Here is a 25,575-nt window from a genome sequence, read left to right as displayed (position 1 = left end):
ACCGTCAAACATGGAGATGGAAACATTATGCTTTGGGGGTGTTTTTCTGCTAAGGGGACAGGACAACTTCACAGCATCAAAGGGACGATGGACGGGGCCATGTACCGTCAAATCTTGGGTGAGAACCTCCTTCCCTCAGCCAGGGCATTGAAAATGGGTCGTGGATGGGTATTCCACCATGACAATGACCCAAAACACACGGCCAAGGCAACAAAGGAGTGGCTCAAGAGAAGGCACATTAAGGTCCTGGAGTGGCCTAGCCAGTCTCCAGACCTTAATCCCATAGAAAATCTGTGGAGGGAGCTGAAGGTTCGAGTTGCCAAACGACAGCCTCGAAACAATAATGACTTGGAGAAGATCTGCAAAGAGGAGTGGGACAAGACCCCTCCTGAGATGTGTGCAAACCTGGTGGCCAACTACAAGAAACGTCTGACCTCTGTGATTACCAACAAGGGTTTTGCCACCAAGTACTAAGTCATGTTTTGCAGAGGGGTCAAATACTTATTTCCCTCATTAAAATGCAAATCAATTTATAACATTTTTGACATGCGTTTTTCTAGATTTTTGTTGTTGTTATTGTCTCTCACTGTTCAAATAAACTTACCATTAAAATTATAGACTGATCATGTCTTTGTCAGTGGGCAAATGTACAAAATCAGCAGGGGATCAAATACTTTTTTCCCTCACTGTATGTGCCTCTTTCTCCTTGTCTCTTTTCCTCATCTGCATTGATCTAATATAATTGGACCGGTCACGCGTGTATGTAGATTGCCTGCAGGCGTCCACCATATTGCTTTCACCTATCACATGTTTTCAGATCAGAACAGGTGGAGGAAAGGAGACAGTAGAAGAAAATGAAGATGTACTTTTGTTATGCGTGTCTATGGATGCCTATATTCATCAAGGCTCACAGTGGTTAGCTAGGCAGCCAGGCTTGATACCAGAGGATCCTCCTGAAAATGGGATGAGGTGTCTCGATGGGGCTAGCCTGAATGAAAGACTTACATTTATTCAGGTTCACTGGGGACATTAAAAATGGCTCATTCATTTGGCCCCACATCCACAGAAGGCAACTCCACTTTTCTCCAGGCCTTCTGTATTTAGTATGTGGGTCAATTTCTCCCTCAGGTCCAAATGATGCTTCAGAATAAGGCATTTTCGGTGGAAAGTCCACATTTCAGTACAGTTTTGAGCATGGCATAGTTTATATAAGTAACTTTGATTCTGCACTTGCAATGCATGGGGAGAATAATAAAATAATGTAGCTAGCTAGGTCTTCAATTTCACATTTTGTGTTACTGTTTGTCTCCCCAATTTCTTATGGAGATATGTTATAAAAACTATGTAATTACATCACTGGCAATTACCATAGTCACACAGTTAATTTTCTTTTTTTTCTTTTTTTTAACCTCAAATTGTATTTCAAAGTCAGTAGTGTGTGCAGAATCTACGATAAGAAAATGGGTGTGTCGCCTTACCTTCTCAGATATATGGGCCATTGGATAACTGTTACAAATGTCCCACCTACCACCGCTTTTGCATTGGTTTAAGCAATATCCGAAGAGCTCGCGATAAACAGTGAAATGGTCTCCAATGGTGATATGTAGCTGCAGCACTGATGATGATGTAGCCTGCATCATGGAAGAAAAATAACTGTAGTCACGGATTGCAAAAACGATGCTAGTCTTGCGTTCAAATGTATCATTGAATGAAGCCTGTCTTTACTGTATGAATTCGATATTTACAGCTGAGGCAATTTAGCTGCTAGCTAGGTCAAGTAAGCTCGATGCTAACTCGTTTATTAGCCAGCAATGGATGTTAGGAATCAGGCTAGCTGACGCTAACTAGCAAGCTAGTTAACAAATTCCACACATCCAACATAATAGTGGAACTTCGGCGTGTTTCATCAGCGCTGTTATCATTGCCTTTTTGAAGAAAGAAGAAATAGCTAAACCAGCTAGCTATCTAGCAAGCATATGAGATTAAGGTAAGGTAACTAGCATAGTCAGCTAGCTAACGTTAGTTAGCTTGGTATTTGAATTTGCCCTCATAACAATGCACAACTTCATTGCTTATATTTATGTTGCTAGTTAGCTAGCTTTGTTGTTCAACCCCATGTCAAACTACAATTATTGTAGTGGTGTGTGTGTGTATAGATGGATATACTCAACAACATTTTGGAAACCAGTGTTAGTTAGCAAAGTCACTAACTGCTTAGCTAACCAGTCACAGAGCCAAAATCTTTTTTCAGCTTGAAGTTATTTAACACCAATATTCGTTTGAAAGATTAATCATGAACTCATTCATTCCTGCGTTGGAAATGACAAGAAACCACAATTTTGACTTAACCTCTATCTGCATTCGTTTGACACAACTGGGGTGTGTTCATTATAGAAACAGTCTACCGTTTAAGAACCAAACGGAACTAATCGGGGAGGGACCTACCTGAATTTGTCCATAAACTGTCGTTTGCGTTTCGATTTGGAGTAAACGGTTTCGACGAAACATTTTGCAACAGAATCGGCGTATCGATTACAAACTCCAAACAGTTGCAAAACATCGAAAACTAGCATTTCTATTGGACATATTCAGGTAGTTCCCGCCCTGTTTGCTGAGTTCGTTTTCGTTGCAAAAGGGATGTTTTGATTAATGTAATGATTACATTCCAGGGGCGTATTCATTACGTTGATTCTGTTGCAAACAATTTCTTAAACATAAACTGAACGAAACAGGGAGGGGGCCTACCTGAATTTGTCAAATAGAAACTCTTTTTTTGTTGCAAAATGCAACTGTTTGGACTAATGATTACACCCCTGTTTTCTTTCTCACCATGAAAATAGGTATTGGATTGAGATTTCACACAATTTCCTCCACTTGAAGAAAACTAAACTGGCTGAGATGGATGAACAAAGTGTTGAGGTGTGGTCCATTTTGCACATCAGTATAAAAGCACATGTATGTCACTGGTTACCCCACTGTAGCTTTAGATAAATACCCATCTATATGACTTGCTTGTGTGGACAACTAGACTCACTGCTCTAACTAGAAAATCTCCTCAGCTGACAGACGGATGGATGGAAGCACTCCTGAGCTCAGGACGTATCACTAGACTAGAGCTTTTGCTCTCAGCCAACATTGGCCTTATGCCAATTGCATTAGACTGGGATATCTTCTCCAGATATAGCTCACCCCACCAGACAGTCATTTACATCGGTTTGTGCCCCAACTGTACCAAATAAGAATTGATTCCTGCTTGCTTGTCCATGACTAAGCCCCCCTGTGATTATTGTGCTGGGAGCTTTTATCACTGTTTGATAGATTGACTTTCTAAATATACAGAAAATATCAATGTATAAAAATATATAACCTATATATCACATTTCCAGTTAGACCTGGATTAATATAATATATCATACACCACATTTCAAGAGCCTACTGATTCCTGTCCATTTATAATGGTTCCAGTCTTGCTTTGATAATTTAAAAGCCTTCTATCTCTGCACAGAGTATTGCGGAGGTGTTTCGTTGTTTCATCTGTATGGAGAAGCTGCGGGACGCTCGGCTCTGCCCCCACTGCTCCAAACTCTGCTGTTTCAGCTGCATACGGGTGAGTCTGATGACATGTCGCCACGGGAAATGAGGCCAGCTCGTTAGCGTAACTCTGCACAGCTGGGTTGTGAGGGCGAAATCTACAACAATGCATATTAAAAAAGTCTGTTTGGACTATCATGCTTATAACTCACAGCATTGGTGAATGAAGCAGAAGCTTCATGAACAAACTTGTCTTGTTTACCAGGGAAATCCAATATTCCACTTTAATTTTTCTAATGATTTTAAAGTATAGAAAAATTATCATTTCAGTGTTTACTTTGAACTGTCAGGCTAGAAATATAGTAAATGGATGCAGTCATGGGTGTTAGGCATCCTGTAAAAATCTATACAGTGTTACAACCTCATCTGCAATGCTGTAATGTAACCTCTCCTATTGACAGCGCTGGTTGACTGAGCAGAGAGCCCAATGCCCACACTGTCGGTAAGCCCTCCTCCTACTACTGCAGTGTTATTCAAAGTATGGGTTGCGACCCCAATTTTTTTTTAAATTCAGGCAGCGGAGTTGAGTAAATCGAGGGAATTAAGTATTGATCCCCCCCTAGTGCCAGTATCAATTCATGATGGTAAAAGAAACACGGTTTTTAAAGAGGTCTTGCTTGAAAAATCCTTAAAGGCATACTAAACTTGGAGATCTGTATGTAACTTCCTTTGTCTAAATTGTTTGATTAGATGTTTTTGGATAGACGTAGGCCACGTGTCTAACTCATTCCACGGAGGGCTGACTGTTTGCAGGTTTTCTCTCCTCCCTTGTACTTGATTTATGAATTAAGGTCACTAATTAGTAAGGAACTCCCCTCACCTGGTTGTCTAGGTCTTAATTGAAAGGAAAAAACAAAAACCTGCAGACACTAGGCCCTACGTGGAATGAGTTTGACACCCCTGACCTAGGCTGTAGCCACCATTTAGGGGGCATTATATGTCAAGAGTGATCATGTGTGTGACCTTATACGTGTGTGTATGTATGTATGTATGTATGTCCTCTGTATGGGTGGTCCTCTGTAGCTCAGCTGGTAGAGCACGGCGCTTGTAACGCCAAGGTAGTGGGTTCGATCCCCGGGACCACCCATACACAAAAATGTATGCACGCATGACTGTAAGTCGCTTTGGATAAAAGCGTCTGCTAAATGGCATATTATTATTATATTATTATGTATCCAGGGCGCCACTGCAACTGCGGGAGCTGGTGAACTGCCGCTGGGTTGAGGAAGTTACCCAGCAGCTGGACACCCTGCAGCTCTGCAACCTCTCCAAACACGAGGAGAACGACAAGGACAAGTGAGCCCCAGCATCCCTTTCCATTGCTCCCCTGTGACCCGTTGCCTCATTCATCATCACTACCACCACTTTCTTTATCTTTCTGTCTGTCTCTCTCTGCCCTTTCTACCCCTTTCTGAAGACCTCTAAAACCTAACCTGAACCCCATTAAACAAAATTCAGCCCATATCTGAAGTATGAGGCAAAAGCAACCTAGAACGATTTGTCCTTTCAGCTAGGAAATTTGAAAGGCCCAGCACATTCTAATGTGGGCTGAGTTTATAAATGGCTGGTTGTTTGGGACTTGTTTTGCTGACAGTAGCTAGGTTTCCATCCAGTTTGCGACAGATGTTCATGCGAATATTCAAAAATATGTGCATTTTCCCACCAGTGATGTTTCCACCAAACTGACTTGGGGATTAAAATCAGTGTTACGTTTTCATGATTCGAATGAAAACCTAAAGTTCAATGTGTTTATCACATTTTCAACTCTGTCAGATGGCAGTCAAGCATCGATCATCATGTCAACAGAATAAGACCCTCGATATTGGATAGGCGCATCAAGCTTATCACTGTGCACTTTCACCACCCTGTGAAGTTCATAACTTATTTATCTGTAACCTAATAAACTGCATGGTTTCCCGAGTGGTAGTGGGAGGACCACACACCATATCATCACGTGAATCGAAGTTTACTTCAATATGATGGTTATTATATCAATATTTGTGCATAAAGTAGTTTCCACTGCCATTTCTCACATGATTAATTTTACAGACACAAAAAGATCCCACCATGTCGAATGAACCAATTATGTCTGCATTTATAGAATTTTACAGACACTTCCTGTTTCCATCACAGCTGTCATGATTTTTTAAAAATACGGTATGACTTTACTTGCATAAAAATTGTGGATCGAAACATGGTTAATGATAGAAAATGTGTTGAAAAGATATTCCAGAGGGTCTGGATGTGTCAGTCTTATCAGTTGTGTGGCTCGACTACAGGTGTGAGAACCACCATGAGAAGCTCAGTGTGTTCTGCTGGACCTGTAAGAAGTGCATCTGCCACCAGTGTGCTCTGTGGGGAGGCATGGTAAGTGACCCACAGAGGAGTATTCTCAATCAAGCCCACATCAGTTTGGTATAACACAACAAGTGCTCTCAGTCCGTCCCTCCATTTTTATGTTCACCACATGTACCCCTTTCCCAAGCATGGCGGCCACACCTTCAAGCCTCTAGCTGAGATCTATGAGCAGCACGTGACCAAGGTGAACGAGGAGGTGGCCAAGCTCCGCCGCCGCCTCATGGAACTCATCAGCCTGGTGCAGGAAGTGGTGAGGGGCACTGTTTCTGTATATTATGACATATCATGGGATTGTTTTTTTTAGCTTGGTTAGAAGCACACATGAGAAAAAAGTATCAATATCACCAATGCACAGTGCTGAATTTAGCCACTAGATGGCACAACGGCACTACAGCTAATTCTCCTCTGTAGTGATGGAATGCCTCCTCTACATTTACATTTACATTTTAGTCATTTAGCAGACGCTCTTATCCAGAGCGACTTACAGTTAGTGAGTGCATACATTTTTCATACTGGCCCCCCTTGGGAAACGAACCCACAACCCTGGCGTTGCAGGCGCCATGCTCTGCCAACTGAGCTACAGGAGACCTCTACACACTATCCATCTGTGATGACAGATGACGTTACCGTTGTACCAAGTTACATTACAACTCTGCAACAGTCTGCCTTCATTCAACATGGTTTTCTGTTTCTCTCAGGAGAGGAATGTGGAAGCAGTGCGAGGGGCCAAGGACGAGCGAGTGCGAGAGATCCGTAATGCAGTAGAGATGATGATCGCCCGTCTGGACAACCAGCTCAAGAACAAACTCCTCACCCTCATGGGTACGCTCATTTGGTGACACCATTCCGGGTTCTCTCTAGTCACTGTAATGCCCTTCTATGTCACTGAAATATTATTCTTACATGAAAATGTCCTCTCACAACAGGTCAGAAGACCTCCCTCACCCAAGAGACTGAGCTACTGGAGTCTCTCCTGCAAGAGGTGGAACATCAGGTGTGTGAACTTGTACCAAACCAGTAGTGTACCATTTAACACCAGTAAACCGAAAGTCTATAATAACAGCAAAGGTGGCACTACAAGTGGATTGGACGTGGTGTACCTGCTTGAGGGTGTGTTTCTTGCAGAACATACTGTATTGTCCTGTGGTTTGTGGAGGCAGGTGTTTAGGAGTAGAGTGTGAAGTGTTTCAAGTGGCAGTCTGGCACGCCACACCGAACAGCACTCAGGGTAGCAGGAAGCTGGGGGAGAGGAGGCACTGAGCCACCAATGGTCTAGAGGCTTTCACTCCTTTCATATCCTGTTACTCTGCACCAAGGTTATTATTGTTTTGTGTTTTTATATTCGTTTTTATTTCTATTAGTTTTTATTTATTTTTGTTTTGTATTAAGTTTAGTTTCAGTTAGTTTTCAGACCTGATTTGTTCTTTTTTATTTTAAGTTGTATGAATATATTTATTTTGTTTTTATATTATTTCGTTTTAGAAAGCATGGGTTGGAGGCTAGGAGCCATTTGGGTTGTATAGTTTTATTGGGATGTCACTTACCACTGGGGGGGCAGTAATAAATAAGGTGATGGATCAGGTCATAGGTTAGGCTAGCCCTTATGACTCCAATGCTACATTAGTCATTCCATGTCCCTTTTTGATTAGCTGAGGTGATTTGGTCAAGTGTGAAACACTATCTAAAAACAATTGATACTTGATTGCGATACGGTTTTAAAACCTTGAACACTCAACTTAAAGTAACTGTCCAGTGTTTCCAAAAAATGGTAATTAAGTATGTGAAAAATCACATTTTCTTTGTTGGAATGGTGTGGGCGTACCCCAATAACAGAATGGTGTGGGTGTATAGCGGTCATTGAAAATATTCATGCGAGTAGAGCGCTGATTGGCCAGTTCATCCTCCTCAGGAGTATGACATCATAATCTATAAGGAAATGGCAAGCATTTTTTAAACTGTCTGATTTGAAGTTTGTTTTTTTTCTTCTCCAATTTATGCTTTGGCAACATAAGAGTATAACACGAGTGTTAACAGAATATAAACGTTTTAAAAGTTCAAAGGACAGTTACTTTAATTATCATCCAAAAATCACTTTACAAATACAAAAGATACACTTAGTGTTAGCTGTTTTTTTACCACTGATTATTATTTTTTAATTGTGTAACACAGCTTCGAGCAGACTTTTAGTTTTTCCGTCCTGAGTTTCCATTAGCTCAGGAAGTGAAATGCAAAACACCTCCGTGGGTATGATATGAAGGTAGAACTTATTAAACCGTATTGCACGCTGTGATTATTAAGGGTTAGACAGAGCGTTGTACACGTTGGCCCCGCTGTGGTCAATTGTTCAAATGGGAACCCTATGGCTGTATGGCGGCAGGTAGCCCAGCAGTTAAGCGCGTTGGGCCAGTAACCGAAAGGTCGCTGGTTCGATTCCTCGACCGACTAGGTGAAAAATCTGTCTGTGCCATTGAGCAAGGCACTTAACCCTAATTGCTCCTATAAGTCACTCTAAGAGCGTCTTATAAATGACTAAAATGTTCGAGAGCTATGCTTAGGTATAAATTATAAAGTAAATCTCAGTGACTTGGATTTAAAAGGAATAGCACCGAGACTGGTGCAAAAAATAGGATGGAAGAAAGCCCATGTTTACACCAATCCAATGTCTTCTACACTGAACAAAAAGAAACACAACATGTAAAGTGTTTTGGTCCCATGTTTCATGAACTAAAATAAAATATCCCAGAAATGTTCCATATGCACAAAAAGCTTAGTTTTCTCAAATGTTGTGCCCAAACTTGTTTACATCCTTGTTAGTGAGCGTTTCTCCTTTGCCAAGATAATCCATCCATCTGACAGGTGTGGCATATCAAGAAGCTGATTAAACTGCATGAACATTACACAGGTGCACTTTGTGCTTGGGACAATAAAAGGCCACTCTAAAATGTGCAGTTTTGTCACACGACAATGCCACAGATGTCTCAAGTTTTAAGGAGCGCGTGCAATTGGCATTCTGACTGCAGGAATGTCCACCAGAGATGTTGCCAGATAATTTAATATTAATTCCTCTACCATAAACTGCCTCCAATGTAATTTTAGAGAATTTGGCAGTACGTCCAACCAGCTTCACAACCGCAGTGTGTGGGCGAGCGGTTTGCTGATGTCAACACTGTAAACAGAGTGCCCCGTGGTGGTGGGGTTATGGTATGGGCAGGCATAAGCTACAGACAATGAACACAATTAAATTGTATCGATGGCAATTTGAATGCACAGAGATACCGTGACAAGATCCTAAGGCCCATTGTCGTGCCATTCATCCGCCGCCATCACCTCATGTTTCAGCATGATAATGCACAGCACCATGTTGCAAGAATCTGTACACAATTCCTGGAAGCTGAAAATGTCCCAGTTCTTCCATGGCCTGCATACTCACCAGACATGTTACACATTGAGCATGTTTGGGATGCTCTGGATCGACTTGTACGACAGCGTGTTCCAGTTTCCGCTGGTTTTCTGATCCACGCCCCTACCTTTTTTAAAGGTATCTGTGACCAACAGATGCATATCTGTATTCCCAGTCAAGTGAAATCCATAGACTAGGGCCTAATTTATTTATTTCAATTGACTGATTTCCTTATGAAATGTTACTCAGTAAAGTTTTTGTAATTGTTGCGTTTTATATTTTTGTTCAGTATAACTTTAGTAGTACAAGTATGAAGAATAAAGTTAGCATTTCCTGTTAGCAAGTGATAGTGACGCAAATGCTAGGCCTTTTTGAATCTCCTGGCCGCATTTACCAGCCAGCTTCAGTAGCATGAAAATCCCCCAAAAGCTTAAACTCCCATTCGATTTGTGCCCAAAAACCTAAAACTGAACATAATTCATGATGGTTTTTATTTTAGTTAGTTTTGGAGTCAAAGATAATAGTTTTTGTTTTTCAAATGGGTTTGTACATTTTATTTCAGTTTACTCAATTGTTTTTTCATGATTCGTTTTAGTTTACTATTATAACCTTGATCTGCACTGGCCTGAACAGACAGGATGTTCAAAGCAGTGATGTTCAGGACCACAATGTGCTTTCACCTGTCCAGTTCTTTCACATCAGTGCAGATAAATTAATGGATAAAAGGCTAGGAAGCCACTTTAGAATATTGAGATTCACTTTTTGTTTTCTGAGAGAACTCATTTGAAACTTAAAGAAACCAGGTGCGTTCGCACTGATTTGAAACTCATGTGAGAAACTACGTTTTTATGGTGTTGATAATCCTGCCCTTTTTAGTCCAGAGATTCCTATATTTCAAAACTGAGCATAAATTCAATGAAGGTCATAAGCCCCCTGAGAGAATGGGTGTTTTCAAACCTTCACCCAGATGTTTTCTTATACGTTCACCTCTGAAGTCACAGCCTTGGGATTTCCATGGCCTTTGGAACTTTACCTTGATATGTCATGCCGCCAGTGAAATGAGATGACGTTAAGCGTTAGATTGAGGTGGGGGGGGGAGAGTGTGGGTCAGGTGTTGCCCATGCAGAGCTCTAGAATTGTGTGTGGTGTTCTGTCCTACAGCTGCGGTCCTGCAGTAAGAGCGAGTTGATCTCCAAGAGCCCAGAGATCCTGCTCATGTTCCAGCAGGTTCACCGCAAGCCCATGCAGTCGTTTGTTACCACCCCAGTCCCCCCAGACTTCACCAGGTAATATACTAACTAAACCCTACTGCACTAAACCCATTCTACCCGCACTCCCTAGGTAATGTACTAAACCACAGATCATGCAACTAGAGAACTTGAGAATACAAACATGCCCTACATTCCTCTTTTTATACTTTGTTGTAGCTGTGTTTTCACATTGTTGTCAGAGAAAGGAGGGTCCACTTTTAAATATGGATGTTCAGTTTTAATTATGTGTTTTCAGATATACATTTCCATTTGGATGATTCATAATGCAGCAAGATATTTTTATGCTTTTAATGGATATTTAATTAAATTGAGCTGTAATTACAGAACATCTCTCTTTCCCCCCCACACACGTAGTGAGCTGGTTCCTGCCTATGACTCAAGCACTTTCGTTCTGGCAAACTTCAGGTAAAAAAATCCTCCGCTGTATCTAGTCTTGAAAATGTTCTGAAATTCAGCTTGTGTATGCACAAGGAATAGAAATCGACAGTCTTTTTTAACAACAAACTAAACATCTTTTAGCTTCTGTTTCTTGGAAAATAATTTAGGTTGCTAGGTCCAAGGCTCTGATTAAGTGCTTATGCTCTAGCTGCTAATTAGCATGTGACTGATCATGTATTAGCACCAGTCGGTTGGGGGATTTGCGCCGTTAAGGCAACCAAGGACATGTCGGCCCATGATAAGGAGCAATTTCTCTCTCGTTGTGACACTTTACCAAGACTCAGTTGAAATTGGCTTGTTTAATTAATGAATGGGTTCATCCTATCTGACTTGTTTTTCTGCCGGTGTGTTCCGTTGGTCTTACAGCACCCTGAGACAGAGGGCAGATCCTGTCTACAGCCCACCACTCCAGATATCTGGCCTCTGCTGGAGACTCAAGGTTTACCCAGTGAGTAGACCACAGGCGGTTGGTGGCACCTTAATTGGGGAGGACGGGCTCGTGGTAACGGCTGGAGCGGAATGAATGGAATGGTATCAAATACATCAAACACGTTTCCATTTGTTTGATGCCATTCCATTCCCTCTGTTCCAGACATTATTATGAGCCTCAGCAGCCTCCACTGGAGTAGACATACACCTCCAACAATTGGTTGTTCTCTAGTAGTAATTGCTACTAGACAACTAGCTCTTATGTTCATCCTATCTTACTCTAACTACTAGATTTGATATGTCACCTTTGTCACAACTAAGTTGTCAGTATTGAAGATCTGTGAAAAACTGGTCATGTTCATCATTATGTGTGTTTGTTTTTCCTTCAGGATGGCAACGGTGTGGTGCGCGGCAACTACCTGTCAGTTTTCTTGGAACTATCTGCAGGACTCCCTGAAACGTCGAAGTATGTTTTTGTCAAGTTATTGTCATTCTCTTTCTATCAATCAAGTTTGAACTTTTAGTTATATCACCTTTAACGTTTGTGTCTGTAGGTACGAGTACCGCGTGGAGATGGTCCACCAGGCCTCCAGCGACCCCACTAAGAACATTATCAGGGAGTTTGCATCAGACTTTGAGGTGGGGGAGTGCTGGGGATACAACCGCTTCTTCAGACTGGACCTGCTGGCCAGCGAGGGCTACCTCAACATGCAGACTGACACTCTAGTCCTCAGGTGAGTAGTGCTGAGCGATTAGTGGTTTTTGAGGTCTGTTCGATTTTTGACATCAATAGGAAATTACTATGAAATAAAATATTTCAGTTGTGTATATTACTATGTTTATTTGATGACTATTGTTTTTCATTCCTTAAAGTCAACATCTCATCTCTGCTCAGGCAGTAGCAGTCAGTCAGACATTATCTCTGTGCTCCCCATTTTGTCTTTAGTCATCATATTTAGCTAGGTTAGCCTGCCTAAGCATGCTGCAGAGCTGTCTGACGAAATCATTTTACTAGTTCTTAAAAGTAGAAAAGGCATACATTCACGAACTGTCTCTCTCCCTCGCTCTCATCGTTGTGTACATTCCTCTCTCATGCGGTCCGTGTATCTAACCTAACGTAGCAGGCGTAAAAGTGTATCCATCTCTGTCCAAGCCGGAAAGAACAGGCGCAATGGATTATGGTCATTGTAGTTAATTACCGCGTTTCGGTTTCAGCCCAGGGTCCCACATAGTTCTTGACTTGATATCTCATGTTTAACTCGTGTTTTTATTTTTATATTTATCGTTCAGCACTACAGGTGAGTTACTACTATACATTAGTCAGAAAGGTGCCATGTCTTTATCAGTTCTAATTCGGGGTTCATTGATGTCTTGTTTGGCTGCCGAGTTGACTCTGTCTCTGTCCTGAACAGGTACCAGGTGCGTTCGCCCACCTTCTTCCAGAAGTGCAGAGACCAATACTGGTACATCAGCCAGCTGGAGTCAGCCCAGTCCAGCTACATCCAGCAGATCAACAACCTCAAAGAGGTGGGGGCTTAGATCAGGGTTTACCAAATTCGGTTCTGGGCCCCCCCCCCCGGGTGCATGTTTTGGTTTTTGCCCTAGCACTACACAGCTGATTCAAATAACAAACTCCTCATTAAGCTTTGATTATTTGAATCAGCTGTGCCGTGCTAGGTCAAAAAAACTAAACGTGCACCCAGGGGGGACCCCAGGACCGAGTTTGGAAAACCTTGGCTTAGATCACCACAAATGACTAACAAAAAGGATTATTGTGTTGTCGTTGCATATTATGTCTACCCGTTTTCAGAGGCTGGCCATTGAGCTGTTCCGTAGGCAACAGTCTCGCAGCTCGTCCCCTCCTAACCGACGCCTGGGCCCCTCGACCTCGGAGAGAGACTCCCGCTCAGGGAAGTGCCCCGTGGCTGAGGATGGCTGCCAGACCACCGAGACCAAAGGCGAAGAGAAGACTCAGCACGACTCCAATGTGAGTAACTCAGACATTCGCACTTTGTAATCATATTCATGAGGACCACAGATGATCACTGTATTGGTTCATATTTTTGGTTCAAGATGGTGCACACACAACATGATTATACTGATTTAAAGCTCTTAGTTTTATAGCTATGTACAGGTAACTGTGAAAATAAAGGAAACACTTGAGTAAATGAGGGATGCAAAGTATATTGAAAGCAGGTGGTTCCTGAGTTAATTAAGCAATTCGTTTTACAGTTACAGATTAGCCATTTAGCAGACGCTCTTATCCAGAGCGACTTACAGGAGAAATTAGGGTTAGGTGCCTTTCTCAAGGGCACATCGACAGATTTTTCACTCTTAACTGCTAGGCTACCTGCCGCCCCAATTAACATCCCATCATGCATTTACATTTACATCATTTAGCAGACGCTTTTATCCAGAGCGACTTACAAATTGGTGCATTCAATTTATGATAGCCAGTGGGACAACCACCTTTTTTGCTTAGGATCATGTATAAAAATTCCCAGTTGCCCATTATTGTGGCTTCCATGGCTAGAAGAAGAGATCTGGGACTTAAAAAGAGGGGTATCAAAGGAGCATAGAGGGGTTTCAAAGTTTGTGTGTGTCTGTCACCAGATCTCAACCAATTTAACACTTATGGGAGTTAGGGCATGGTGGTATACAGTATTTTACGATATACCGGTATTGATGCACGGAACAGTTAGGGTTTTTGCTTTACCTTCTGTAAAGGTATTTGAATGTTTGGTTTGTTATATGGGATACACCGTGTGTAACGTCCATTTTTATAGTTTACTTCGCTACTTGAGTCATCCTCCACCTTTCCACACAGACCTAGCCCCGCCCCCTGTCACTCAAGGAGCGCATTTGTTTTTCCTCGACCATTCAGCACATGCAACAATGTTGATGACAAGGACACGGTTTTCACTTTGCTTCTTAATATAAATCCACTAGCGTTCTATAATTACACTATTCGGTTGTGTTTCTTACATCTGCAAAGAGCTAGTTTGTCTTTTCTTAGCAAGTTGGGCCTAAATCTTGTTAGCCGCTAATGCTAATCGCTAGTTAGGTGGCTAGCTAGCTAATACATGTACTGAGTCAGAGCAAATGTAATTAGCTATACAGCCTGATAATACCAGTGATGGCGTAGACCTAAATCAGCATATTGTTTGTGCAACAGTATCTTTTAAATCAAAGAGGAATACGCGAAGCATGAATATGTTAGCTACATGAAGTAGTGAAGAGAGAACTTATTAAATGTAGCCAAAGATAATAGGGTCCCCCTAGGAAACACTTGTCAACACTTTAGGTCCTACCGTGTCACAACAACTCCTTCCTGGCATTTTCATTCGTCATGTCAAACAACATTCTATTCAAAGTGCCCAGTATTATATTCTAACTATAGAATTAGAATAATCATTCAATTTTCATGATTCCAACAGTTCACCCAAGTGTTTTGCTCTAAATCACAAGTCATGTCACAATTGCAACATATGGTAAGGAATAAGGCCTAGGTTGTTTGCCCATATCGGGTAACGGAAATGATCCAAATTAGTGCAGGAAATGCAGAAATTGATGAAAATGCTGACAATTTTTTAAAATTGAGTTTAATTGAACATTATAAAACAATCAGAATGGAGAAAAAACTATTGAAATCACTTAGAATGTATGTGTTGCCACCCTTGGGTCACACACTACTCATAAAGCAAATTTAGAACTTTTATTATTAGAAACATAAAATACCTTCATACCGTCCTTTAAAAAAAATACCGTAATATTATATTTTGGTCATATCGCCCACCCTTAATGGGAGTCTGGAGAGGTGCCTGAGATGGCGTTTTCCACCACCATCAACAAAACACCAAATGATGGAATTTCTCGTGGAAGAATGGTGTCACATCCCTCCAATAGAGTTATAGACACTTATAGAATCTATGCCAAGGCGCATTGAAGCTGTTCTGGTGGCTCGTGGTGGCCCAATGCCCTATTAAAAACACTATTTTTTGGTTTCCTTTTTGGCAGTTACCTGTATGTTTCAAGCTCAGTGGTCGAAACGGTTAAATGGTGTGTGGATACGATAGTCACCTTCATAACCACTGGGGTCGAAAGATTGTCACATTAAAATCCAGAAAAAATCAACAACGTATAATTTTGGTTAATATTTGTTTCAGATTAAAATGTATGTCATTTTAAAAACGGCGCATCAATAGTCTATAGCACTGGACTAAATTAGATTTCAGAAACACTCCACCTTTTCTTCCACTAATTGTCTCTAGTCTTAAGCGCTGACCTCGGCGTGCATTATCATAAATTGTCTTAAGAAGGAGATGGGGCACAGTAGAGGGGAAACACTTGGTGCGTCAGGAGCTGAGCTCCAGGCTGCGTGTTGTCTGAACATTGTGCTAATGTTGCATTAATGTTGAAGTGTGTTCATGAGCTGTCTGATGGGAACCTTGAGCATGTACTATTTCATTGGTGTATCAGATGATAAAACACGGCACAGCAGCACTAAAGGCTCTTATGTTATGTAAATGTTGTGCCAACGTTGTGGTGTGGTCAGGAGCTGTCTGACGGGGACTTGGAGGTGGACTGTCTGACGGGGGATGAGGAGGTGAACCCTCTGGACGGCAGCAGCACCTCAGGCAGCTCCACGGCAACCAGTAACACAGAGGAGAACGACATCGACGAGGAGACCATGTGAGTGACCCACCGGCACAGTCGCCCCCAACCACCGAACTCTCTCGTTTTGGGGGGGGGGGGGAATGCAGAAATTAAATTATATTATATCTGCATCCGATCAGTACAATTCAGTTAGACTCCCTCTGCCCCCCCCCACCCACTCATCCCCACCCGGGTTGTGCTACTTAGAAAATGTGTAGTTTTGATATGACTAGTGTATGCAGACCTAATTTATGTGTTTTCAAACCCCTGCGACCAGAGAGGCTGAGAGTGGAGTGCAGCACTAGCTGGAGCATCAGCCTCGCATGTTTGCTCTCGCTCTCTCTCTCTCTCTCTCCCCTCCACCCCCTCATTGTGAGCTCTCCAGATGAGCCATCCATGAGTCATCATTGCTCCTCATACTGCCTAGCTGGCTGAGGGTAAAAAACCAACACGAGGCTCACCAGCTCCTTCCACACACACACGCGCGCGCACACACACACACACACACACACACACACACACACACACACACACACACACACTTGCACACATACATAGACATTATCACACATTTACTGTATGCATAAACACTCACAGAAGGGCTTCCCATGTCTTCATACAGACCTGTACGCACACACATTGTCCAATCTCCATGCCTCTCCTGAAACACTTCAATAAATCCATGTTAGTGCTCCATGTTTGCTTTTAACAAGGATCCTCTCAGGCCCTGTGGGGGGAAACCACAGTCAAGTGTCATCCCCCTCTCCGCCCACAAGGCACTTCCCGATCTCTCGCTTGCTGTCTCTCTCAGCTGTAGGGCTTTTTCTCCTCTCAGCTGTAGGGCTGGTAGGGCTTTTTCTCCTCTCAGCTGTAGGGCTGGCAGGGCTTTTTCTCCTCCCAGCTGTAGGGCTGGTAGGGCTTTTTCTCCTCCCAGATGCTCTGGGATGTGTCGTTCCAACGTCTATAAATACGCTGAGTGAGAAAAGCTCTGCTGGATATCTCTGACTCATGTTGTACTAGGGGCTGATACAATAGCAAGGGCTGCTATGTTTCCCCTTTTATCCCCTGTTCTCCGCCGGGGCATACCTAAAGGAATGTGTACAGGGCAAGCTTACAGACTGAGGTATACGAACACACAAAGGACACGCACACAGTCCCTTACTTGCACACTCTCAAATGGGCACGCACATCCCATGGGGCCCCTGCTAAAATAACAGCACGACTCATCATTAAGCTGTACCATTCCAGAGAGAACATTGCAGTGCACGGTCCAACCATTTCATCAGTAGAGCTACTAGCTGGTCTGTTACAACACAGAGCACTTTCTGTCTAATCACCCTAAAAAGCTTTTTGGTAAGGGAACACTGCTCTGTGATTTACGGAGTCCTGGACATGGACCCACTTTCTCATTTAAGAGTTGCTGGTCCAGCCAAGGTCTTGCGGATGCTGATTTTATTAGTTGGCTCATAATGCTGTCTCCCAGCCTTAGTATTGGCCAAGGAACTCAATTTTCCTTAAGTGGGGTTGACTTGAACGTGCACAGGATCTATACCCATAGAGGTCCATGGACGGAACAAAATGTCCATGTCCCCAAATGGTCACATCTCACTGTCTTGTAACAATGAATCGGCCAATGAAACCAATTGAGAAACTCAATCAACTAAAACTCAGTTGACCAAATTAAATGACAGCTAGGCTATTTGAAATGATAGGTAGGCTTTTTTCCCGGTCTTGGTGTGGTTTGGGCGTGAGTCAGCTTTAGTGTTGGCTGTCAGCTAAAGTTTTAGTGTTTGTTTGACCGTGACATTGTAACAATGTTGTTCCCAGTCCTGAAGTTGATGGTCTCTGGTTCTCAGGTCTGGGGAGAATGACGTGGAGTTCAGTGGGAACCTGGAGATGGAGGAGGGAGAACTGCCTGACGATGTGGCAGGAGCAGCAGGTTGTCTCTCTTTCTCTCTCTACTCCCTCATCTGTTTTTACATCTCCCTCCCCTCTTTTCTCTCCATCCCATTCTCTCTCTCTCTCACCCTCTCTCCCTAGTTCTCCCTCTCATACTTTCTGTGTCTCTCTCTTTCCGGAACCTTTTTTTTTCTCTCATCAGATCTCTCTAGTGTGTGCGTGTTAGTGTGATGGGGCTTAAAGAGGATGTCATGGGTGCTGATGTGGAACGTTTAAACTGTGTGTGTGCATGTTAAGCCAAAGGGGAGTGTAAAGGGCTGCATAACGATGCTTAAATTTGCATGCATGAAGTGAAGGAACGTAATTCATGTGTCACAGTTTACTTTAATTTACGTAGGGTTTAGGATGCACCTTTCTTTGGCAGATCTAAGTCTTGTCCTGTTACTCTTCGGTATTTTGGTAATTGATTTCAACTTTAGCAACTCAGTATGGGCCGTCCTTAAACTTGGACATGTTGATAGTCTCTTTTACTTCATATCTGACTCTCCTCAAAGGAAAATATCCATTATTACATGCCCGAATGCCTAATAGTGGGTTAGCCAGGGAGGTTATTCAAATTCAAATGTATTCATTAAACATTGGCTGCAAAGTGGATTATCGTCCCCGCCGCCATTACTCTCACTGCCTCATACAGAGTTGTGGTTTTTCCAATCTAATCTCTCGCCTTTTTTAAATGCTCATTGTATGCAGACCGTAATTATTTTTCTGCTGCTCTCGTAGCTGTGCGCCGGCTGACTCATTTAATACTGTAGTGAAATGGCTGGAGAGTTGAATTGAATCTTGGTGCAGGAGTTCTCTTTTCTGAAGAGGGTCTACTGTACTCCTGAGTGGCGCAGTGGTCTAAGGCACTGCATCGCAGTGCTAACTGTGCCACTAGAGATCCTGGTTCGAATCCAGGCTCTGTCGCAGCCGGCCGCGACCGGGAGACTCATGGGCGGCGCACAATTGGCCCAGCGTCGTCCAGGGTAGGGGAGGGAATGGCCGGCAGGGATGTAGCTCAGTTGATAGAGCATGGCGTTTGCAACGCCAGGGTTGTGGGTTCGATTCCCACGGGGGGCCAATATAAAAAAAAAGATTTATTCACTAACTGTAAGTCGCTCTGGATAAGAGCGTCTGCTAAATGACTAAAATGTAAATGTCTACTGTAACTTCAAATGGAGATGCAGCGTGGGCTGTTTAGTAACCATAGCGCTCCGCTCTGTGTTAAACCTAGATAAAGATTTCCTTTTGCAACCAGTATTCAATATGCCCTATTCCAAACTCATTCAAAGTGTCAGTTGACTCCCTTTACTACTTCTCCAACACTCAATAGATAGAAGCTTATCCAGTATAGCTCACCTTTTGGTCTCCCCTTCCTTCCTCACCATTGTACCTCTGACTCTACCACTCTCCCAGGAAGCTCTAACCCCGGGGCCAGGTGTCTGAGGCGTAGTGGTCTCCCCTCGGCTGGAGATCTGCTGGAGATTGACCCCGTCATCCTCATCCAGCTACTGGACCTGAAGGAGCGCAGCAGTGTGGAGTCACTGTGGGGCCTTCAGCCCAGACCCCCTGCCTCCCTGCTGCACAGCCAAGGTAGGGTCTCTCTTTCACAGCCTCCTACTTTGTACTGGGTAGCCAAGCTAGGGCACAGTCACTCCCTCTCTGGGAAACATTAGGACAAGCGCTAATAGCCAATTAATCTAGTCATCTCCTCTTTTCATTCTTCGCTTTACTCTCTCTCTTGCCAGTCCAAGTCCACTCCAGGAAGGAGCGGGGTGAGCGCAGGCCTCAGACAGTGCGGCGGGGAGCCCCAGACTCGGGGGTCCTGATTCGGCTCAAGGCACAGATGGCCGAGGTGCGCAGTAAGATGTCGGATGTCAAGTGTCAGCTGGAAGCACGGGGGGAGACCAAGGCAGGGCCCTCCGGCGGGGCCACAGGGGTGGAGCAGGGGCCATCTTACCACTCAGACCTAGGGCCCAGCAGGAAGCCCACAGAGCTAGATCTGATAAGGAAAGGACCTGGGGCCTCCAGACACTGTCGCTCTGGTGAGTGTTGCTGTACACACACACACTACAATCTGTGGAACTGGATAGCATTTCACAGTACAGCACGTTCTACTGTCAAACTCTTTTTGAAGACTCTAGACGGGCAGCTGGGGAGCTATCGACTGCTCAGTCAGATGTTTATCTATCTGTGGTTTGTGTGGCAGGAGGGAAGAAGGCCTCATCTCACAAGCAGGAGGGGAGTGGGCTGGGCCTGAGGAGGGCCACCGACCTAGTTGAGAAGGAGCTGAGAGGCCAGAGCGATGGAGAGTTGTCCAGCGACCAAGGCCTCTTTCCCAGGGACACCTCCAATGGATCAGAGGGTCAGTAGTAAAGCCAGGTAGAGGTGGGGTTATCAGTGTTTAGACCACCATGGCTCCACCTATGTTCCCAAATGAATGATTGTCAGCTGATGACTTCTGACTGACCAGTGTTTCCCTGTGCTGTGTCATACTGTAGGAGCCCTGAAGCCACGCAGCGCCCACAGCTCCCCTCCCTATCTGGGCAACTCGTCGTCCTGCTCCGAAAACAAACCCTGCAGCTCCAAACACGACCAGGAGCAGCTCTGCGTGGCCGACTTGTACGCTCTGGGGTGCCTCAGCGGCATCTCGACCGCCACGATGACACGACCCAGGACCCAGCCCATGGGGTAAAACTAACACCCTGTCCTAAATCCAAATCCAACCCTAGCCCCTATGCATTTGTGGAGATCCAAAGTGATTGGATTGAAATTCTATTACGTTTAATAAAATAAAATAAATGTATACAGTCCAGGTGCTTGGAGAATGGCACTTGATAATTGAAAAGTGTACTTGACAGTTGAGAAAATAAACTCCCTCACACAACATTTCTGTTTGCTCCACAATCTTTTAATGGATCGCTTTAAACCAACACTTTGGTTATTATTCCTTTATCAAGTGTTTAGCTCCTGACAAAGCCTCCAATTTAACAATTTGCTTTTTTGGCGTCATATTTGTTTTGTGCTACTGTTTTTTAAAATTACTTTACTGTGCCAACCTTGGCTGGGTTTTAAAAGAAGGCCGGATAAGTGAAAATAAAGTATTTGCTGCTGCTGTTATAGCTAAGTAGACTCAGTGGTATTTATGTGGCACCCTATTTAGTATTACAATTGGTCCTCCCAGTGGACCAAGAAGGCCTGAGAGTGAGCTTTCTCTAAAATAATTGTTTAGGTTTGGAATGAACCAGCTACTAGAGTGGTGTATTTATTAACTTTTTCTCTCTTGCCAAAATGTTGCTGATCCTATCCATCAGTGTTCTGTATTTTGTCAAGTTTTGTGTGAACCCCAGGAACAATAGCTGCTGCTTCTTTAACAGCTAATGGTGATACGAATGCAAATCATAAATCTCAACAATACCTTAGAAAGAAATGAAGAAAAATATGCCCATGTCTATTCAAATCATACAATTTCACTTGTGCTTAAAACAAGAGTGGCAGATCTACCTTCCTCCTGTCCAGCATTTTGTGTGGATGGCCATTTAGTCATTGATGGACCACTCTTGGAGCAGTGTGAAAAGGTCTTGGCAGTGGACACATCTGTGGCCATGGGGATTATCTGAGGTGATGTTGTGCAGGAGGCTTTGTGACAAGGGAATTGTGTAAACTGACACCCTCCTTCTCTCTCTCCTCTCTTCCCCCTCCCCTCCCTCAGGGCCGGCCTGCTGACGGACAGCTCTCTGGACTGTGACTCGGAGGAGACGGCTGAGATCCGCCAGTCACTGCTCTCCCTGGCAGAGGAACCCTCTTTATGCCCCAACCAAGGTGAGCCCTCACTGCTCTTACACCCCTCCCGTCCTCCACCTCTCATTCCACCCTCCTCTATGGAGGATTGCTGATGTGATGGCACTAAGGATTGAGCTCCACTTTTCATCTTAAGTGGATAGAATATACTGTAATCTAATACCATACTGCAGGTAGAGTTAACAGCTTCTTTGAGAAGGGTATTTTTAAAAGATGTTTATCCTGCAGCATTACTCCTAATGAACTCTGGGATGAGTGTGTCTGTAGAGAGAGCGAGTGGGTGTTTACTTGGCACTGTGTGCAGAATGAGAGGTGTGCTCTTGGCACTGATGGTGTTCCCCTTACCTGTGAGACTTCGCTATAAGGATATTTTTGTCTCCCCCAAACTGTTTGTTTACCAATGTGCTGTTCTCTCCCTTTTCTGTTTGCCTGTCTCTCCCACTCTCTCCCTGTCATTCTGTTTTCCCTTATCCTGTGTGTCCCTCTATCTTTCTGTCTGTCAGGTCATGTTGTCCAGAAGCGGACAGTGGTACTGCTGCCAGGTATGAGCAGTGACAGTGAGATCGACTGTGACACGGAGAACGAGGACGAGGTGGTGGCCCTGGAGGCTGGAGATTGTCGCTATGACGCCCAGGCACTGCCCTGCGCAGGTCAATATTGTTACCTGCTGTGTAACCCCCTCACACAAAAACACACATACCCTAGTGTGGGGTTCCAGTTCTGCACATTGTCCACACACATTTAGCCTCAAATCAGTTTGCTAGTACTGTGGAAGGGAATGATTGCTAAGATTGTTTAAATGCTTCTGTTCTTCTTTCCTCCCAGGGGACCAGTTGATCTCTGATGACCTAAGCTTCACCACAGGAGAGACCACCGAGAGGTGATTCCTCTCCAATATGGCCACCACAGCCGGTCTAACAGTGGCAATTGCCGTGTGGGGTACTGAACTGCAGGGTATATAACTTTAATGCACATGAGCATCTGTGTAGACACTTGCATGAACTCATTCTAGTCACTGGCAACACCAAATGCTATGAGAATGCTACAACTCACTAAGTAAGCACCTTGATGACTGACTGCAAAATGTCACAATATATTTGGTCACTTGTATTAATTGTTTCATTTACATTTACATAGATTAAATATGAGTTTGTATGGGGCGAGGAACAATATATTTGCGAGAGACATATATTCCTTAGGCTGTCGTTGTGAAAACTAAAATAAGAACAGTTATAATATGTAACTAATGAGGTCATGGTTGATGTTTGCAACGTCTACATACTCAGATTGGGCTTTGGTCTGGGCATCATGAGCGAAGGTGAATTTTTAGAAATAAGCACGGTGCACCTGCTTCACAACAGAACGAGAACCTCAAAAGCTCTCTGCCTTTCTGATTCAATGAGGTGCTATTGATGTATTTGTGTGGAGGACCACAGTCAGGCAGGTATCACACAGTGCTGTAATGAACACTCAATTCTGGTTAACAGTCTAAGCGAATGCCTTGAAATGAAGTGGACGCATTTAGAACCTTCATTCCTGTATCACCATCGCTTAAAAGATGTGAGGTACCCTTTACGTTAACTGAAGGAAACGCGGGGCTGAAACATGAGGAAAGATTGCCAGAAGTCCCCTCTGTGTAAATCTTGTCAATGTAAACTACTGTATTTCATCAACTTCTCCTGTTAGATTGGAGTTGCTTTTCCCCCAGTAAATCATTTAGAACAAGAACCAGTTTTTCTGCTGTGTAGACAGACATTGAAGTGTATCAGTGGTACGTCCCCTCTGGCATGTGTAGAAGATCGCTACATTTTGAATTAGTATTGAGAGAATTCTTAGTAGAGAAATAGGCATGACTCTTGCTCGCAGTATTGAGTGGATTCTGACCGAATTGATCATTAACAATTATTCGTTGACGGTCTGGGCTTCAAGTGCTCTTTGACCTTGTCTCTTCATTGCACATCAAAGCTGACGTACATTATCCGTACATACAGGGTTCTTTCTTTCATGAATAAGTGTTTTCTGCAGTTCTTGTCAAGATGAGCTCTGTAACATAGGCACGTGTGTAGGTGGTGTACAATCTTAACTTTTTCCCTGTGCTGTGTGAGCAACTCCTCACAGTTCTGCTTGACTTTGAAAAATGGGTCCATGCTAATTCACAAATTCACAGGTTTTGACTTCTATGAAGCAGATGCAATTTAGGTTACAACTCAGTGGATTCCTTTCCCTATTCAAACATGGTCTTAAATTGATTAAAATGTTACATTCCATCTTCTTGGGTCTAGATTGATTTTATTTTGCTTATTTTCTGCGCAATCTTTGACTGAGTTAATTTGCAAATTCATTTGTTTGACTGAGAGGTGTGTAATTAAGTGTTTGTTTTGTACAAAGGCTCCCCAACAATGATGGGAATATTTTTTTAAAAGTGTGTAAAGGACCCATTTCCTTTGCATGTTTTCCTTTTTGCCCATCAGAGGGTGCCATTTCTGCCTTAAAGTTTAGCTTTGCTCTATGACCGTGGACCATTTTTCTTTAAACAGTACCATTTTATTGCTTTTAACCCTTGAAAAAGAAATCTAAAGACCACACTAGCATCCACATGGACATCATAATAGAAACTGTAGTTGCTCTTTGCACCATGTAGAACAATGAACACTGGCAAAGAAGTTCATTGAAAAAAGGTGGTGACCCAACCGGTAAACAGTTCTATCCCTTATCCCTTGAAAGGGAGACATGTAAGATGTCTCAAAGTATACTAATGTCCATTGACTAATAAGGAAATATGTTCTAAATAGCTGAGTGGTTAACGCTGTTAATATCTTCATATGTCAGCTATAGGATGCCTGATGCTAAACCTACAGCTGCAGATCTTCTTAATGTTCCATCGTGTGCCTAAAACCACATGGCTTCAATGGGGTTGAACAGGCAGACAGAGGGTAGAAAATATGTGTAAAACCTCTTGTGCCCTTGAAAGGGTGTTTGTATATACAGCTCGAGACTCATCCTGATATGGTCTTATTGTATCTGTATCGATTTCTGTGTGTGCACACTATGCACATTTCTGTTACTGCCCAGGTTTGAGGTGTGTGTGTGACTGAGTGGGAAAGGGCTGGCTGAGGAAAGGCACTAGAAAGAGGGTGATTAGATGTGTTTGAGTGTTCATGCTTTCCTTTGTTGTGTCTGAGTTTATTTTGTATTGTCCCAGAATGCAGTGGGAATTTATGTTGGGTATGTCTTTTTTTAATCTTTTTTTTGAACTTATAGAATATGACATGAACAAATAAAAAAATTGTATGGTTTCTTGAAATGGAACAAATGTGTCTATTTGTAACCTAAATACGGAAATACTTGTCAAATGGCTGAATTTATATAACATAACGAAAATCCTGTGTTTGTTTGTTTTATCGAACACCAACTGCATGAGAGATCAATTGCAGATGAGGGGTTACTCAACTTTTTTAAATCCAGGATTTTAGAAAGTGGTCTTCAAGCAATGGTGACTCATTTGAGAATGCACAACTTAAAAATTCCAGTCGGCCTTCCGCTCACTTCACAGCACGGAAACTGCTTTATTGTAACCACGTTTCCATCCTCGGTTTTTATGCAGGTAGCCTGAAGTCATCATACTGTACAAAGAAAAATCACGACGGCTTTGATGGAAACAGGAAGTTTCGTTACAATTTCATAAATGCCGAT

At 43.2% G+C, this 25,575-nt stretch overlaps 1 protein-coding gene across 1 annotated transcript; it reads left to right on the top strand.

Annotated features, from left to right (window-relative positions):
• The first annotated feature begins 1,580 nt into the window (after positions 1-1,580).
• LOC311136704 (E3 ubiquitin-protein ligase TRIM37-like) lies at positions 1,581-25,186 on the top strand. Its single transcript, XM_084170945.1, has 25 exons — positions 1,581-1,987; positions 2,841-2,919; positions 3,506-3,607; positions 3,993-4,033; positions 4,771-4,887; positions 5,871-5,958; positions 6,077-6,199; positions 6,648-6,771; positions 6,876-6,943; positions 10,511-10,635; positions 10,975-11,025; positions 11,425-11,506; positions 11,877-11,953; positions 12,042-12,221; positions 12,900-13,014; positions 13,298-13,474; positions 16,043-16,179; positions 18,000-18,082; positions 19,498-19,674; positions 19,830-20,126; positions 20,291-20,446; positions 20,583-20,772; positions 21,794-21,903; positions 22,386-22,532; positions 22,708-25,186. The coding sequence occupies exons 1-25, from the start codon at positions 1,977-1,979 to the stop codon at positions 22,764-22,766; spliced, it is 2,916 nt and encodes a 971-aa protein (XP_084027071.1). The 5' UTR covers positions 1,581-1,976; the 3' UTR covers positions 22,767-25,186.
• Positions 25,187-25,575: the final 389 nt, after the last annotated feature.

The sequence above is a fragment of the Coregonus lavaretus genome, assembly GCF_964263955.1.
Source record: "Coregonus lavaretus genome assembly, chromosome: 10".
NCBI lineage: Eukaryota > Metazoa > Chordata > Actinopteri > Salmoniformes > Salmonidae > Coregonus > Coregonus lavaretus.
This window is presented reverse-complemented; position numbering and strand designations above follow the sequence as displayed.